This window comes from Sinocyclocheilus grahami, unplaced genomic scaffold, assembly GCF_001515645.1.
Source record: "Sinocyclocheilus grahami isolate Dianchi unplaced genomic scaffold, SAMN03320097.WGS_v1.1 scaffold198.1, whole genome shotgun sequence".
Classification (NCBI taxonomy): Eukaryota; Metazoa; Chordata; class Actinopteri; order Cypriniformes; family Cyprinidae; genus Sinocyclocheilus; species Sinocyclocheilus grahami.
Window position 1 is genome coordinate 862,111 of NW_015505377.1, and position 18,437 is coordinate 880,547.

At 35.2% G+C, this 18,437-nt stretch overlaps 1 protein-coding gene across 1 annotated transcript in view; it reads left to right on the forward strand.

The window, feature by feature from the left end:
- Nucleotides 1–18,437, forward strand: part of LOC107595209 (calcium-activated potassium channel subunit alpha-1-like) — a 107,512-nt gene that overhangs the window by 18,119 nt on the left and 70,956 nt on the right. The window contains exon 2 of the mRNA XM_016285553.1: nucleotides 4,251–4,409. Within this exon, the coding sequence (XP_016141039.1) occupies nucleotides 4,251–4,409 (159 nt within the window). The remainder of the gene's footprint in view (nucleotides 1–4,250; nucleotides 4,410–18,437) is intronic.

An 18,437-nucleotide genomic window follows, 5' to 3' on the forward strand; every position in this document is an offset into this window, starting at 1 on the left:
GTGAGTGTGTGTGTGTGTGTGAGAGTGTGAGAGTGTGTGTGTGTGTGTGAGAGTGTGTGTGAGAGTGTGAGAGTGTGAGAGTGGGTGTGTGAGTGTGTTTAGTGTTATTTGTGTGAGTGTGTGTGTATGTGTGTTTAGTGTTATTTATGTGTGTGTGTGTGAGAGAGAGAGAGAGAGAGAGAGAGAGTGTGTGTGTGTGTGTGTGTGTGAGAGAGAGAGAGAGAGAGAGAGAGAGAGAGAGAGTGAGTGTGTGTGTGTGTGAGAGAGAGAGAGAGAGAGTGTGTGTGTGTGTGTGTGTGTGTGTGTGTTTCAGTGTGGCGTGTTGGGCGTCTCACATATATGGCATTCTCTGGCTGGAGTGTTTGAGCATGACACCTGACTCCAGCACCGTGGCCTGTTTTAGAAACGCAGTATAAGTCTCTATAGGAAGCGTTTGCAGCGCTGCGAGTGTTTGAGAGCTGTGTGCGTCAGACAGGAGCGTGTGAAGGTCATGTGTGTTTGCCGTACATACTCAGAAATAGCATACGTGACCCTGGAGCACAAAACCAGTCTCAAGTGCCAATTTTTCGAAATTGTGATTTATACATCATCTGAAAGCTGAATAAATGATCTTTCCATTGATGTATGGTTTGTTAGGATAGGATAATATCTGAAAATCTGGAATCTGAGGGTGCAAAAAAATCTAAATATTGAGAAAATCATCTTTAAAGTTGTCCAAATGAAGTTCTTAGCAATGCATATTACTTATAAGTTTTAATATATTTACGGTAGTAAATTTGCAAAATATCTTCATGGACCATGGTCTATACTTCCTATATTCTAATGATTTTTGGCATAAAAGAAAAATCGATAATTGTGACCCATACAAATGTATTGTTGGCTATTGCTACAAATATACCTGTGCCGCTTATGACTGCTTTTGTGCTGCAGGGTCACATATGTGGGCCTGCGTATGATTCTACAAATGCTTTTTCCATGAATGCACATTTCATAAGTAAAATGTAAAACATATACTTATTAAATTCTAATGGAGTTCACTAGTTCTAAGCCACATGTTTGGATTACATGGACAGTGAAGCACATCACACCGGACTTTTACAGGCTAAAAGAAAAGAAAAGCACTGTTGTTTACTCATTACCTTGATTGTTTATAGCTAATAATATAACATTTTTTAAAACAATTAATCTGAAATGTCAACCTTTTCATCTGATTTTGTCAATCCCTGTTGTTTTCTGTCATATAGAGACATTGTTTCTCATCTGATCGGTTTCTCACAAATAAAATCAAGTCCTGCCTATCATTGTTTTTCCTTGTTTAATATGTAAAATTATCTACAATTTTGAAAACCTAATGTCATACTGTATTTTATGGTTACTTCTTCAAAATATATATATTTTGATATATATACACTGTGTTCCAAATGATTATGCAAGTGACATATCAATAGGATTTCGGTACAAAAAAAGAGTCCGATTTTTGTTTGTGTCGTGTTCACATGTTATTTTCAGATAACTGGTATCAGTCTCAGACAGGTTTGTTCAGTAGTTTGCCAGGTCTTCTTAGGTCAATGGAAACCCTACTTAAAGAGGTTGTTCCACATTATTAAACCAGTCACAGTTCTCATGCGATATGGTGAGGAAGAAAGATCTTTCTGAAGATGAAAAGTATGAAACAATGCAATGTCTTGCAAAAGGCATCAAAACAAACAATATTTTGCGAAAAGCAAATAGAGATTATTGAACTGTCAAAAGATTTGAGAGCACAGAAGATCTTGGATCTTCTGACTAAGATCTTCTGTGCTCTAAAAAGTTATCTAAAAAGATATCACAACACAAACAAAAATCGGACTCTTTATTGTACCGAAATCCTATATACATGTATATAAGTTTGTCATTTAAATATAACATTTATAACATATAAATATAACATTCATTCTCATTATTTTCAGTTGTAATAATAATCATTATATTATTACTGTAATGTGTGTGTGTGTGTGAGAGAGAGAGAGAGAGAGTGTGTGTGTGTGTGTGTGTGTGTGTGTGTTTCAGTGTGGCGTGTTGGGCGTCTCACATATATGGCATTCTCTGGCTGGAGTGTTTGAGCATGACACCTGACTCCAGCACCGTGGCCTGTTTTAGAAACGCAGTATAAGTCTCTATAGGAAGCGTTTGCAGCGCTGCGAGTGTTTGAGTGCTGTGTGCGTCAGACAGGAGCGTGTGAAGGTCATGTGTGTTTGCCGTACATACTCAGAAATAGCATACGTGACCCTGGAGCACAAAACCAGTCTCAAGTGCCAATTTTTCGAAATTGTGATTTATACATCATCTGAAAGCTGAATAAATGATCTTTCCATTGATGTATGGTTTGTTAGGATAGGATAATATCTGAAAATCTGGAATCTGAGGGTGCAAAAAAATCTAAATATTGAGAAAATCATCTTTAAAGTTGTCCAAATGAAGTTCTTAGCAATGCATATTACTTATAAGTTTTAATATATTTACGGTAGTAAATTTGCAAAATATCTTCATGGACCATGGTCTATACTTCCTATATTCTAATGATTTTTGGCATAAAAGAAAAATCGATAATTGTGACCCATACAAATGTATTGTTGGCTATTGCTACAAATATACCTGTGCCGCTTATGACTGCTTTTGTGCTGCAGGGTCACATATGTGGGCCTGCGTATGATTCTACAAATGCTTTTTCCATGAATGCACATTTCATAAGTAAAATGTAAAACATATACTTATTAAATTCTAATGGAGTTCACTAGTTCTAAGCCACATGTTTGGATTACATGGACAGTGAAGCACATCACACCGGACTTTTACAGGCTAAAAGAAAAGAAAAGCACTGTTGTTTACTCATTACCTTGATTGTTTATAGCTAATAATATAACATTTTTTAAAACAATTAATCTGAAATGTCAACCTTTTCATCTGATTTTGTCAATCCCTGTTGTTTTCTGTCATATAGAGACATTGTTTCTCATCTGATCGGTTTCTCACAAATAAAATCAAGTCCTGCCTATCATTGTTTTTCCTTGTTTAATATGTAAAATTATCTACAATTTTGAAAACCTAATGTCATACTGTATTTTATGGTTACTTCTTCAAAATATATATATTTTGATATATATACACTGTGTTCCAAATGATTATGCAAGTGACATATCAATAGGATTTCGGTACAAAAAAAGAGTCCGATTTTTGTTTGTGTCGTGTTCACATGTTATTTTCAGATAACTGGTATCAGTCTCAGACAGGTTTGTTCAGTAGTTTGCCAGGTCTTCTTAGGTCAATGGAAACCCTACTTAAAGAGGTTGTTCCACATTATTAAACCAGTCACAGTTCTCATGCGATATGGTGAGGAAGAAAGATCTTTCTGAAGATGAAAAGTATGAAACAATGCAATGTCTTGCAAAAGGCATCAAAACAAACAATATTTTGCGAAAAGCAAATAGAGATTATTGAACTGTCAAAAGATTTGAGAGCACAGAAGATCTTGGATCTTCTGACTAAGATCTTCTGTGCTCTAAAAAGTTATCTAAAAAGATATCACAACACAAACAAAAATCGGACTCTTTATTGTACCGAAATCCTATATACATGTATATAAGTTTGTCATTTAAATATAACATTTATAACATATAAATATAACATTCATTCTCATTATTTTCAGTTGTAATAATAATCATTATATTATTACTGTAATACAGTATTTTTACAGTAATTTTTAATTTTTTAAAAATCAGAATAACTTAATTGCAGGACGTCTAAAAATAGTAATGAAAAAATATTACTGTGATGAAATAAAATAAAAACCCTTAAACTTAAATAATTGAATTAATAATTAAAAATGCTATTTTAAAGATAAAAAAATAAAAATACGGTAATTTGAATTTGAGGCTGAAAATTTCTCAGTCGACATTAAAATCAGAATTCTTATTAGATTTTAAAATTGTAAATAATAAATTAGATGTAGTACAACAAAAAAAATTTAAATAATATTTATATTATTTATTTATATTAATATTATTTTAAATAATAAAAAAATACATGTCATTTTATTGTAAATTAAAAAATAAAATATCTAAAAAAACTCTTTATTTTTTTTCTCAAAACATTAGTAGTTCTTTCTTTTGTTTTTGTGGTGACATGTACCTGACAGCTTTGATGATATTCAGCACTGAGTTCATGTTCACTCGCTCAGGATGCTGATGGTGTGTGTGTGTGTGCGTGTGCAGGGCGTGCAGCGGGTCAGTAACCCGGCGGTGCTCGGTGACGGTGTGATTAAAGCGGTGGGTCAGCGGGAGGCGGTGGTCAGCGAGGTGGGATGGATGACCTCAGTGAAGGACTGGGCCGGGGTCATGATCTCTGCTCAGACGCTCACGGGACGAGTGCTGGTGAGTCCAGCTTCATTAATCACAACTCACACTCACACGAAAACTGAACATGGTGACGTTTCTAATTAAAAGACTTAAACCACTGCAGATTATCCTGAGAGTCCAGAGACTGACTGTCTGCCTGCTGTTACACACATTCACACACACACACGCGCACGCACGCACACGCACGCACGCACGCACACACACACTCTCTCTCTCACACACACACACACAATTCTATATAGTATCGTATGTCTCGAGCAGGATAATGTATCTCTCACACACACCTTGTGTGCCAGTGTTGACTGGGCCGGGGTCATGATCTCTGCTCAGACGCTCACGGGACGAGTGCTGGTGAGTCCAGCTTCATTAATCACAACTCACACTCACACGAAAACTGAACATGGTGACGTTTCTAATTACATTGATCGGGAGGAATATTTCTGAATAAACCACCAGATTTTACAATTCAGCTCATGTTCAGTTCGTCGTGATATTGTCATGAAGGAAGAATAATTAAAAGATTAGTTTAGTCAGAAATGAATATGTTTTCATCATATACTCATATACTCACATCATGCCAAACCTGAATTTCTTTTTCTGGGTGCATAATGATGACAGAAGCTGAACTATTGCTTTAATATGATCATTGGTAAATAGTTTAATAGGCGTAGTAATAAATATACGATGAGGTAGGGCTGCATGATTCATTAAAATCATACCAAAATTACCATATGGCTTAGTGTGATTATTAAAAAGCAAAGGCTGTGATACTATATACTAGATTTTTTTATTTTTAGTATGCAGTAATACAGTTACTATTTTAATATTTGTACAATGTCATATTTCATATTTCTTTTGTAATTTTTATATTTAATAATAATAATAATTATAATATTAATTCTTCTTCTTGTTTTATTATTATTATTATTATTATTACACACACACACACACACACACACACACACACACACACACTCCTGATGTGTCCGATCATATGACTTATTTATATGCCATGAGATGCTGCTGTTTCCATGGAGTTCCATGGAATTTTTTCCTTGAAGTACAGTACAATCAGATATTAAAAATATTAAATTTAATTTATATCTTATAACATAGTTATAGTATGCATATTATATATTGTATACAGTTATATATTATTATGAAATTATATTTTATTTTTATGTATTTTTATATATTTGTTATATTTACTTTATAATATTATATTATTTCTTTATAATTTATTATATTGTATTTTTTGTTTATTCGTCTGTTTGTTTGTTTTGATTGTTCTCTCTCGGTTTTCGTTGTTAAATGAACATTAATGAACATCATTCTAAAAATACAAAAGTAAAACATGCTGGATTATGTTTCTATTTATTTCTAATAACATTTTTAGTTTGCATCTGTAGTGACAATACACAAATACAAAATATGCAATACATATCATCTGTATGTATCTGTACTGTTCAGGTGTATAACTTTAGTAAAAGCAAAGGTAATTTTATTCTTACTGTGTTTTTTAAGACAAATACCACAGTTCAATTATAGTTACTCTAGTGTGACTGTGGTTAATTTTGTGGCTTTTTTAACTAAATACTGTTGTTAAACTTAGATTTGTGTGCTAAAGCAGAGTTATTAGTGAGTGTGAGTGGGTGGGTGCGTGTGCGTGTGCGTGTGAGTGTGAGTGTGTGTGTGTGTATGTGTGTGTGAGTGTGTTTGTGGGTGGGTGTGTGTGTGTGTGTGTTTGTGTGCGTGTGAGTGGGTGCGTGTGAGTGTGAGTCTGTGTGTGTGTGTGTGTGTGTGTGTGTGTGTGTGTGAGAGTGAGTGAGTGAGTGTGTGTGTGAGTGTGAGTGGGTGTGTGGGTGCGTGTGCGTGTGCGTGTGAGTGTGTGTGTGTGTATGTGTGTGTGAGTGTGTTTGTGGGTGGGTGTGTGTGTGTGTGTGAGTGGGTGTGTGTGTGTGTGTGAGAGTGAGTGAGTGTGTGTGTGTGTGAGAGTGAGTGAGTGTGTGTGTGTGTGAGAGTGAGTGAGTGTGTGTGTGTGTGAGAGTGAGTGAGTGTGTGTGTGTGTGAGAGTGAGTGAGTGTGTGTGTGTGTGAGAGTGAGTGAGTGTGTGTGTGAGTGTGAGTGGGTGTGTGGGTGTGTGTGTGTTTGTGGGTGGGTGTGTGTGTGTGTGTTTGTTTGCATGCACAGGTTAATTCATGAGTCATTTCCTGTCCAGATTACAGCCGTGGCTCCTTATATTGTTGTTTAGTAGGAACAGTCTGTAACCATGGAGACAGCAGTAAACCTCCTTACAGCAGGTGTGTGTGGGTTGTTTAGGGGTCGAATGAACCTGCAGCTCCACACACACACACACACACACACACACATAATCAGAGATGCATGAGTTACTGTGGTTCGATCCAGGTTTTTGAGCATGCCACACATGTCTTAATTTGACGAACATGACCCGATCACATGACCCCTGCACTCAGGTGTAACCCGACTCTTCATTAAAGCTGTATTAGCTGTGACAGTGGCCGTGAGGGTCCGCAGCGATGATGCGTTTCCTGTTCCTGTGAGAGCCGTACTCCAGGGATATTTCAGGAAGGGCTGTTATTAATTCATGTGCTGTCCGGCTGTGTTATAAAACGGCTTTAATGACTCTGCTGATGTATTATTGTCATGACTTCGGGTCCTGAAGATCTGAGATGATTCAGAGACGCTGTGAGACGTTCATCTGTCATGTGTGGAGGAACGACAACGCTTCGTTTATAAAGTCATTAAGAAATACAGACATAAAGATATATAGGACTTTAAAATAAGTTTGTATTATTTTTATTTATAATTTATAATAATTATCTAATAATAGTAATAATAATAATAATAATAATTAGTTCAATTAACTTATTTTAAAGTATTATTATTATTATTATTATTATCATCATTATTATTTTAAAATAAGGTTGTATTAATTAAAATAATAATAATAATACAGTTAACTAAGATTTATACAGCCTTATTTTAAATAATAATGTTATTATTATTATTTGCCAAAATAATACATTCTGTAAAAATAATTAAAAAAAATTATTCATGATAGCTAATGGATTAATGAATTTTGGCATATAGCTAGCATTTCTTGGACTAAACACATTTGAAAAAAATAAGCAAAATATGACCCGTTTAAAGAACTTTAAGCCATAATGTGAATATTTTGGGAAAGTAAAGGAAAGTAATTCCAGCACAGCTGTGAAGCTAGAAGCACTTGGAGATGTTCTTTCTCCAGATTGACCTGATTAGATGTGATCTATCAGGACAAAACCCTGCGTAATTAAAGAGTGAACATCTGTCAGATTCAGAATGTTTCCTCTTGATGGAGAGAAACAGCAGTCTCGCAGTGTTCGAGAATAATCAAATAATAACTGTACCCCAGAAAGCATGTGTCTGAAGCGTTAGTGAGGAAGATCCTGGACTGAGATCCTGTCAGACAGAAGAGCTGATGTGGAACACAAACCTTCAGAGGAAAAGGTTAAAAGATCTGCCTGAGGAAGAGAAGAGCAGCATATTATGAAGTGTGAATCTGTGTCTGTGTCTGTGTCTGTGTGTGTCTGTGTGTGTCTGTGTGTGTGTCTGTGTCTGTCTGTGTGTGTCTGTGTCTGTCTGTGTGTGTCTGTGTCTGTCTGTGTGTGTCTGTGTCTGTCTGTGTGTGTCTGTGTCTGTCTGTGTGTGTCTGTGTCTGTCTGTGTGTGTCTGTGTCTGTCTGTGTGTGTCTGTGTCTGTCTGTGTGTGTCTGTGTCTGTCTGTGTGTGTCTGTGTCTGTCTGTGTGTGTCTGTGTCTGTCTGTGTGTGTCTGTGTCTGTCTGTGTGTGTCTGTGTCTGTCTGTGTGTGTCTGTGTCTGTCTGTGTGTGTCTGTGTCTGTCTGTGTGTGTCTGTGTCTGTCTGTGTGTGTCTGTGTCTGTCTGTGTGTGTCTGTGTCTGTCTGTGTGTGTCTGTGTCTGTCTGTGTGTGTCTGTGTCTGTCTGTGTGTGTCTGTGTCTGTCTGTGTGTGTCTGTGTCTGTCTGTGTGTGTCTGTGTCTGTCTGTGTGTGTCTGTGTCTGTCTGTGTGTGTCTGTGTCTGTCTGTGTGTGTCTGTGTCTGTCTGTGTGTGTCTGTGTCTGTCTGTGTGTGTCTGTGTCTGTCTGTGTGTGTCTGTGTCTGTCTGTGTGTGTCTGTGTCTGTCTGTGTGTGTCTGTGTCTGTCTGTGTGTGTCTGTGTCTGTCTGTGTGTGTCTGTGTCTGTCTGTGTGTGTCTGTGTCTGTCTGTGTGTGTCTGTGTCTGTCTGTGTGTGTCTGTGTCTGTCTGTGTGTGTCTGTGTCTGTCTGTGTGTGTCTGTGTCTGTCTGTGTGTGTCTGTGTCTGTCTGTGTGTGTCTGTGTCTGTCTGTGTGTGTCTGTGTCTGTCTGTGTGTGTCTGTGTCTGTCTGTGTGTGTCTGTGTCTGTCTGTGTGTGTCTGTGTCTGTCTGTGTGTGTCTGTGTCTGTCTGTGTGTGTCTGTGTCTGTCTGTGTGTGTCTGTGTCTGTCTGTGTGTGTCTGTGTCTGTCTGTGTGTGTCTGTGTCTGTCTGTGTGTGTCTGTGTCTGTCTGTGTGTGTCTGTGTCTGTCTGTGTGTGTCTGTGTCTGTCTGTGTGTGTCTGTGTCTGTCTGTGTGTGTCTGTGTCTGTCTGTGTGTGTCTGTGTCTGTCTGTGTGTGTCTGTGTCTGTCTGTGTGTGTCTGTGTCTGTCTGTGTGTGTCTGTGTCTGTCTGTGTGTGTCTGTGTCTGTCTGTGTGTGTCTGTGTCTGTCTGTGTGTGTCTGTGTCTGTCTGTGTGTGTCTGTGTCTGTCTGTGTGTGTCTGTGTCTGTCTGTGTGTGTCTGTGTCTGTCTGTGTGTGTCTGTGTCTGTCTGTGTGTGTCTGTGTCTGTCTGTGTGTGTCTGTGTCTGTCTGTGTGTGTCTGTGTCTGTCTGTGTGTGTCTGTGTCTGTCTGTGTGTGTCTGTGTCTGTCTGTGTGTGTCTGTGTCTGTCTGTGTGTCTGTCTGTGTGTCTGTCTGTGTCTGTGTGTGTCTGTGTGTGTGTGTGTGTGTGTGTGTGTGTGTGTGCATCTGCGTGTGTGTGTGTCCGTGCGTGTGTGTGTGTGTGTGCGTGCGTGTGTGTGTGTGTTTTCTCTTGAGGGGACTTACTGGTTGGTTCGTTCTCATCCTGAATGCCTGTCGAGTCAAACCCTACTCTATCTGGAATACAAATGAGATATAAATCAACCAGTTAACCCGTCCTGACAACCGACAGCAGTGCTCACTCGTTAGTATTCACTGGTTTGTAAAGTATAGTTCTAGTTCAGACACAGGGCACAATATCAACATATGGAAACCTTTTCACAAACAAGTCATTTTATTGCATTTAATACACTGAAAAAAAGATGTCAAAACAGTTTTCACTCAGAAAAGGCTAGTAAATTCCATAATTATTCAAAACCAGCAAGTAACACACTGAATTAAACGTGATTTTTTTTTAAAGTAGACACTGAAATAGTATTATTTGTAAAAATATGATACTTATATTATATTATACACATTTTTATTTACTTGGGAAAAAAATTTTGTACAGTGTATATTTATATTTAATATTATTCATATTTAACGTGTTTATATTTAATATGGTCATTTATATATTAATTTATTGTTTAAACTTTTCAGAATATTATTTTATTGTTTTGCATGGAATAATATTGACAGAGTTTGTGTGCCCTAGTGTGTAGTTCATTTAAAGAATCTAGGAATTATGAAATATATACTTTAAAATAAGGTTATTTTAGTCTTGGTTAATAATAATAATAATAATAAAATTAACCAATATTAATACAATTATTTTATAGTGTTATTAAAAAATAATAATAGTGATAATTTAAACTTTTCATGCTGTTCTGTATGATTTGTAATGTGTGTTCATAACTGTTGCGCTGTAAACTTTACTACGCTATAAAAATATATATATATTTAAAGATCTTAATAAAACAAAGATCAAGAAAATATTATTTCAGACTTTCTACTTAAAAATTGCCTTTGTAATTATTTATGAAATTTATGAGCGATTACTGAGTGAAAACTGTTTCAAAAACTCTATATATATATATATTTATTTTTTTTGTACATGGTTTAGATGTTGTGGATGCGTTGATATTTACTTTAATAGCTGAAATCACTCACTAATTAAAAAACAAACAAACATCGTTTTGTTTCAGAGATGATGATAAATGTCACACACAGCTGATGGAAACAGAGGAAGATTCCATTCCATAGATTCATCATTAAGCAGGTTATTATTATTTATTACGCAGATTCTGCATTTGTTCTCTGATGAGCGCAGAAGGGAATTCTGGGAATGAAGTGTTTTTGACAGCTGTTCTTTAAAATCAGAGCTGAGCTTCAGACATCAGCTGCCAGATTCACATCACACAAACTCCTAAAAATAGCTGCAGATATGCGAAATATTTATATATTATGCAAAATATAATTTCTAATTTTTAATAATAAAATTAACCAAGATTAATAACCCTGTCTTGAAGTGTTATTATTATTTATAATAATAATAACAGCAATACTTTAAAATAAGGTTGTATTTATCTTGATTAATTAAATTTTTTGCTTAACAGTTATTAATTTCTACATGTACTTATACATTTCTAACAATAAAACATATATGAAACCTATATTTATGGATTAACATTAGCATTAGTCAGTTGTTTTAGATCAGAAAAACATCATTTAACAATATTTAAAATAAGATTGAATTTCAAGTTTAGTGTGGGATTTGTTCATTTCTACATATACATTTCTGACAATAAAAAACTATGAAACCTGTATTTATAAATTAATATCAGTCAAAATAATGTGAAAAATGTTCATGATGTCTAAAATGCATTAAAGAATGTTGAATTATAGCTAGCATTTCTTGAACCAATTTAGTTTTGCGGTTCCATTTACTCTCATAAATACACTTTTTCTCTACTGTACCTTTAAGTTTCCTATATATAAATGACCTCTGTTGTCAGTTTTAGATCATGAAAACAGAAGCAGGAAAGTCATGATGCCGTGCAGAAAATAGGTGTAGTTTTTTTCATCCAAAATGTGATTACTTGTTGTTTTCTTATTGTTAATTTAAAACAGCTACTCCAAGGTCTTGGGTTTGATTCCCAGGGAATGCATAAAACTGATCAGATGTCCATCTTGAAAGAAATGCAAGTCATTGCTTTGGATGAAAGCATCTGCAAAAAGCATGAATGTGAAATATAATGTAAATGAAATGTGACCCAGACAGGTTTTTTTTCGTCAGATTGACCCAGTCGGAAACACACTGATGAGAAAGCGATGCAGGTCGTTCCAGTTCTGTCTCTGCCGGGACAAACTCTCTCTCTCTCTCTCTCTCTCTCTCACACACACACACACACACACACACACACACACGCACACACGCACGCACGCACGCACGCACGCACACACGCACACACGCTCACTCGCTCACTCGCTCAGACGCACGCTCACTCACTCACTCACTCACTCACTCACTCACTCACTCACTCACTCACTCACTCACTCACTCACTCACTCACTCACTCACTCACTCACTCACTCACTCACTCACTCACTCACTCACTCACTCACTCACTCACTCACTCACTCACTCACTCACTCACTCACTCACTCACTCACTCACTCACTCACTCACACACGCTCACTCACTCACTCACACAGACACACACTCGCTCACTCACTCGCACGCACGCTCGATCGCTCACTCACTCACTCACTCACTCACACACACAGACACACACACACTCACTCACACACACACACACACTCACACACACTCACTCACACTCGCTCGCTCACTCGCTCGCTCACTCTCACTCACTCACTCACTCACTCACTCACTCACACACACACACACACACACTGTACTGTAAGTCACACACACACTCACTCACACTCACTCACACTCGCTCGCTCACTCGCTCGCTCACTCTCACTCACTCACTCACTCACTCACACACACACACACACACACTGTACTGTAAGTGTTCTCCAGCCTCCTGCACAGGACAGAGATCTATATTGGACAGACTCTGATCCAGATTCATTAATGATAGCAGGTATTTCTAGAAGCAGAGAGTCTACAGAGCTGCTAGTGCTGATGGATCAGACTGATCGTTCATAGAAACTGTATTCATCAAGGGCGCACTAAATTGCTCAAAAGTGCCAGTAAAGACATTTATAACGTTACAAAAGATTTCTGTTTCAAATAAATGCTGTTCTTTTGAACTTTATATTCATCTGTGAATCCTGAAAAATAACATGCATCACGGTTTCCACAAAAATATTGTGCAGCTCAACTGTTTTCAACATTGATAATAATCAGAAATGTTTCTTGAGCAGCAGATCAGCATATTATACTGATTTCTGAAGATCATGTGACACTGAAGACTGGAGGAATGATGCTGAAAATACAGCTGCACATCACAGGAATACATTACAGTTTAACAGATACTCACATAGAAAACAGCTATTTTAAATTATAATAATATTTCACAATATTACTGTTTTTAATGTATTTTTGATCAAATAAATGCAGCCTTGGTGAGCAAAAGAGACTTTGTTCAAAAACATTCAAACTTTGACTTTGAAATTGACTTTTTTATTTTATTATTTTAATTTATATTTTGAATTATATTTGATTTATTATTAAGTAGAATCACATCAGGTTTATTTTATTTTATTAAGTACAATTTACATCAGGTTCGGATTATTGGATTCTTTTATTTTATTTAATTTGATGTGAAATTCAAAGCAGGTTTGAATTGTTTGCTGTATTTTAATTTATTTACATTTTTTTTATTATTTATTTATTATGAATTAATTATTAATAATTAAAATTCACAGTAGGTTTGAATTATTAGCTTTATGTTTTGAATGTTATTTTATTAGATTTATTAAGTAAAATTCACATCAGGTTTGGATTATTTAATTTGATTTTGAAGTATGTTTTAGTAAGGTGGCAGATTTCCGTCATGAAGGTGTAAGTGAAGTGGTGTTTATACCGCTGCTTAAAGTGAGGGAGTTAGTAAGGTTATCACAACCTGCTAGAGAAGAGATGAAATAATCTGCTCTCGTTGAGGACACGAGACTGAAAATCCTCTTTGTCCTCTTCCACATGCTCAGAGTTTTCAGCGGAGCAGGCGCCTCGATCCCAAACCCTCCTTAACAAATTCCTCTTATTTGAGTCTCGTACACAAAATATCATCAGCGCGTTACATCACATCAGTTCAGACACAAATCAATATTCTGTTACACTGTGTCTTTTTTGTTTTGTGACTGATTGTGGTAAGTTTGAACAATTTGGTAGTCTCATCTTAAAAGACCAAAATATTAATGATTTCTTCTAGGGCTGCTCGATTCTGACAAAAATCATAATCACGATTATTTTGGTCAGTATTGTAATCATGATTATTTAAAAACGATTATTAGTGGGCCATATGACCAAAACTTTATATGAAAGATTTATTTAAATATAGTGATGTATATCAAATATATATTTTGGTTGCTATGACATCTACATTTTAGAGACCAGCGAAATGTCACAATTCTCAACACCACAGCAGTAACTACTATTAGTTAACAAAAAAGGTCCTCAAAAGTATTGAAAATAATTAAACTGCCAGTAATAAAAAAGCAAAAGACTACAATAGAATAAAAAATATACAAATGAAACGAACTGTGCTTTAAGTTTTTTTTTAGTGCAAGTCTAAAGTATTGAGTTAACAGCCTACAAGAGAAACTGAATAGTCAGAATTCAACTTTCTTTGTTTCTTATTAAAGCTACAAAAGTCCTTCAGTGTGTCTTTTGTTGTTTGGTTAATATGAAGCACACAGTCGCAGCAGGAATATTAGCCCGCTGTCTCTTTAAGAGCCGCACGGATTCAATTTACTATCACACAAGTATTTTCATTCTCAACTCTTTACATTCATTTGTTACATAACCGACGAGGGTTTACGTGAATAATCACTAAACGCCGCATTCTGACACATTTTTGTGTGTATTTGAACGTTTAGGCGTTAAAAGATGACTTTACATGTCCGTGTTGTGTTCCGTCTCTGAGCGCATGCACGGTAACCTTAATCTTCCCGACGAAGTTCTCTTTCACGCTTTTAAAAACATAAATAAATCAAATCAACTTAAATAAATCAAGCACGTCACGTTTTCCAAAAGTCTCGTTACATGATTTGACTGATTTGCTCGTGAAATTGGGCTTTTATGGAGGAGTGAAAGCGCACCGCTGGAAAGGGGGCGGAATGGGGCGCAATAATCGTTTTATCTCGATTACTGTATTTTCATAATCGTTGGAGATCGAAATCGAAACTGAATTTCGATTAATTGCTCCGCCCTAATTTCTTTGAAACTTGGAATGAAATATTGGCATCAATTGGTATTTGATATTTTATCAGCCAATATTATTTATTATTTTTATAAATAATAATAATTACAATTATTTATTATCATTGTTATTGTAATTATTTTTAAAGTTTATTATTTTAGTTAATTTTTTTATTATGTTTTTTTTTGTTGCAGTTTTCATTTGTTACATAACCGACGAGGGTTTACGTGAATAATCACTAAACGCCGCATTCTGACACATTTTTGTGTGTATTTGAACGTTTAGGCGTTAAAAGATGACTTTACATGTCCGTGTTGTGTTCCGTCTCTGAGCGCATGCACGGTAACCTTAATCTTCCCGACGAAGTTCTCTTTCACGCTTTTAAAAACATAAATAAATCAAATCAACTTAAATAAATCAAGCACGTCACGTTTTCCAAAAGTCTCGTTACATGATTTGACTGATTTGCTCGTGAAATTGGGCTTTTATGGAGGAGTGAAAGCGCACCGCTGGAAAGGGGGCGGAATGGGGCGCAATAATCGTTTTATCTCGATTACTGTATTTTCATAATCGTTGGAGATCGAAATCGAAACTGAATTTCGATTAATTGCTCCGCCCTAATTTCTTTGAAACTTGGAATGAAATATTGGCATCAATTGGTATTTGATATTTTATCAGCCAATATTATTTATTATTTTTATAAATAATAATAATTACAATTATTTATTTATTGTATTATTGTAATTATTTTTAAAGTTTATTATTTTAGTTAATTTTTTAATGTTTTTTTTGTTGCAGTTCATATTCATTCTTTCATTCATTATTTTTTAATTTTAATTGTAATTTTTTATATTTAATTTAATTTTAATTAATTTTAATTTTGATTTATTTGTTTTATTTTATTTTAAAAGTTTATTTTATTTTTTTAAATTTAAATTTAGTTTATTAGTTTATTTTAATTTGTTTTTTGTTTTATTACTGCTTTGACAAAATATTTGATACATTATATTATATTATTTATTTATTTATTTATCATTTATTTATTTATTTCCAGCAATTATTTGACAAAAATCACACTGAACCGAATGAAAGTCAAATAACATGCCAAATTATGTGAATGCATTAAATTCAACTCTGTTAAATGTTTAATTGATCTCAGGATTCACAAAAATTGAATGAATTATACTTCATATGTAATAATTTATTAATCATTATTTAAATTTTTTGTTTTGTTTAATTTCATATTTTAGTGAAGAATTCAGGATTCTGTTAGCCTAAACATAATTCACAAAAAAATTATACATTTTGCTTGATATTTAAAAAAAATTATAATAAAAATTTTGAATGACATTTTGAAGATTTTTTAAAATATATTTTTTTATGAAATCAGTATTATGTTAGCCTAAATGAGATTCTCAAAAATTGTGTGAATTGTACATAGGCATGTAGCTACACTTCAGAAACGTGTCCATCCATTTGTATTATACGTATCAGTGTTTTTCCAAACTCATATTTGTTTTCTAGAACTACACACGATTACCTGCAAACACTAATGAGATCACACTGTTGGTTCTCACAGCTTTTGACTGTCATTTATAATTTACAGCGTAACGGTGACTAACGCTCTCCTTCACAAAGCACTTGAACAGAAGATCTGTGACATTTCCCTCTCTTTACTACAGCCTCTCCTTTACAGATGGACGAGGATGAGGAAGATGAAGAGTGCTTCAATAATTCACTAGCTGCTGTAAATACTCCCTCTCTAAAAAATCTCTCTCCCTCTCTCTCTCTCTCTCTCTCTCTGTGTCTCTCGCTCTCTCTCTCTCTCTCTCTCTCTCTCTGTGTCTCTCGCTCTCTCTCTCTCTCTCTCTCTCTCTCTGTGTCTCTCGCTCTCTCTCTCTCTCTCTCTCTCTCTCTGTGTCTCTCGCTCTCTCTCTCTCTCTCTCTCTCTCTCTGTGTCTCTCGCTCTCTCTCTCTCTCTCTCTCTCTCTCTGTGTCTCTCGCTCTCTCTCTCTCTCTCTCTCTCTCTCTGTGTCTCTCGCTCTCTCTCTCTCTCTCTCTCTCTCTCTGTGTCTCTCGCTCTCTCTCTCTCTCTCTCTCTCTCTCTGTGTCTCTCGCTCTCTCTCTCTCTCTCTCTCTCTCTCTGTGTCTCTCGCTCTCTCTCTCTCTCTCTCTCTCTCTCTGTGTCTCTCGCTCTCTCTCTCTCTCTCTCTCTCTCTCTGTGTCTCTCGCTCTCTCTCTCTCTCTCTCTCTCTCTCTGTGTCTCTCGCTCTCTCTCTCTCTCTCTCTCTCTCTCTGTGTCTCTCGCTCTCTCTCTCTCTCTCTCTCTCTGTCTCTCTCGCTCTCTCTCTCTCTCTGTCTGTCTCTCTCTCTCTCTCTCTTGTGTTTGTTGACAGATAAAGGAAGTGTATTCAAGCCATTAAACGCAGTGACATTTCTGACAGAATGGAGCATCAGGCGTCTGATCCATAACGAGCTCAACCTTTATTAGCCTTTACCGCTCTTATACACAGTCTGCTCCACTTTACAGAGCTGCTCAGCTGAATGAGAAACTGACCAAAGTGCTTTGTTGTTTTGTTTAGTGCTGGCCTTTGAGTTATTTTTTTATTTGTGACCCTGGAGCACAAAACCATTTATGCATCATCTGAAAGCTGAATAAATAATCTTTCCATTGATGTATGGTTTGTTAGGATCGGACAATATTAGAAAATCTGGAATCTGAGGGTGCAAAAAAATCTAAATATTGAGAAAATCATCTTTAAAGTTGTTCAAATGAAGTTCTTAGCAATGCATATTACTAATCAAACATTAAGTTTTGATATATTTACGGTAGGAGATTTACTAAATATCTTCATGGAACATGATCTTTACTTAATATCCTAATGATTTTTGGCATAAAAGAGAAATGTATAATTGTGACCCATACAATGTATTGTTGGCTATTGCTACAAATATCCCCCAGCGACTTAACACTGCTTTTCTGCTGCAGGGTCACATATAATTTTTTAATATCAGTTTTCACAGTTTGTTTGATCTGAATCTGAATATTAATGTTAAAATTTAATAATGATATATTAAAGTAAAAACACAAATTAAAACATTAAATCCGATTTAATAAAATTAGTAAATATAAATGATTAAATATTAAAAATAATTATGAATATGAACTAATATTAACATTAACATTCATGCTCAGATATAGATTAAACAGACGGTGAAAACTGATATAAAATCAATCATAAAACCTAAAAAAAAAACTATATTGTTTAAAGAAAATAATAAAAATGACAAAAACACAACGAAATTACACAAAAAGCTCAAATTAAAGTAGAATAGAAAAATAGAAAATATATTTAAAAATCCAGTTCAGTGTATTAGAATTATTACATTTCAATTATTAAATATAAAAATATTTTAGTTACTTTTTTGTAATTTTTGTTACTTTCCTTATTTTTTTTAACTGTAGTTTAATTAATTTTAATTATTACAGTACTTCAACTTAAACTAAACAAAAATGAGAAATGTTGCCTTACAATAAAATAACTGAAATATATATATATATATATTAGTTTTAGTTAACAATCATTTAGTTTAATAATTATTAGAGCATCAGATATTT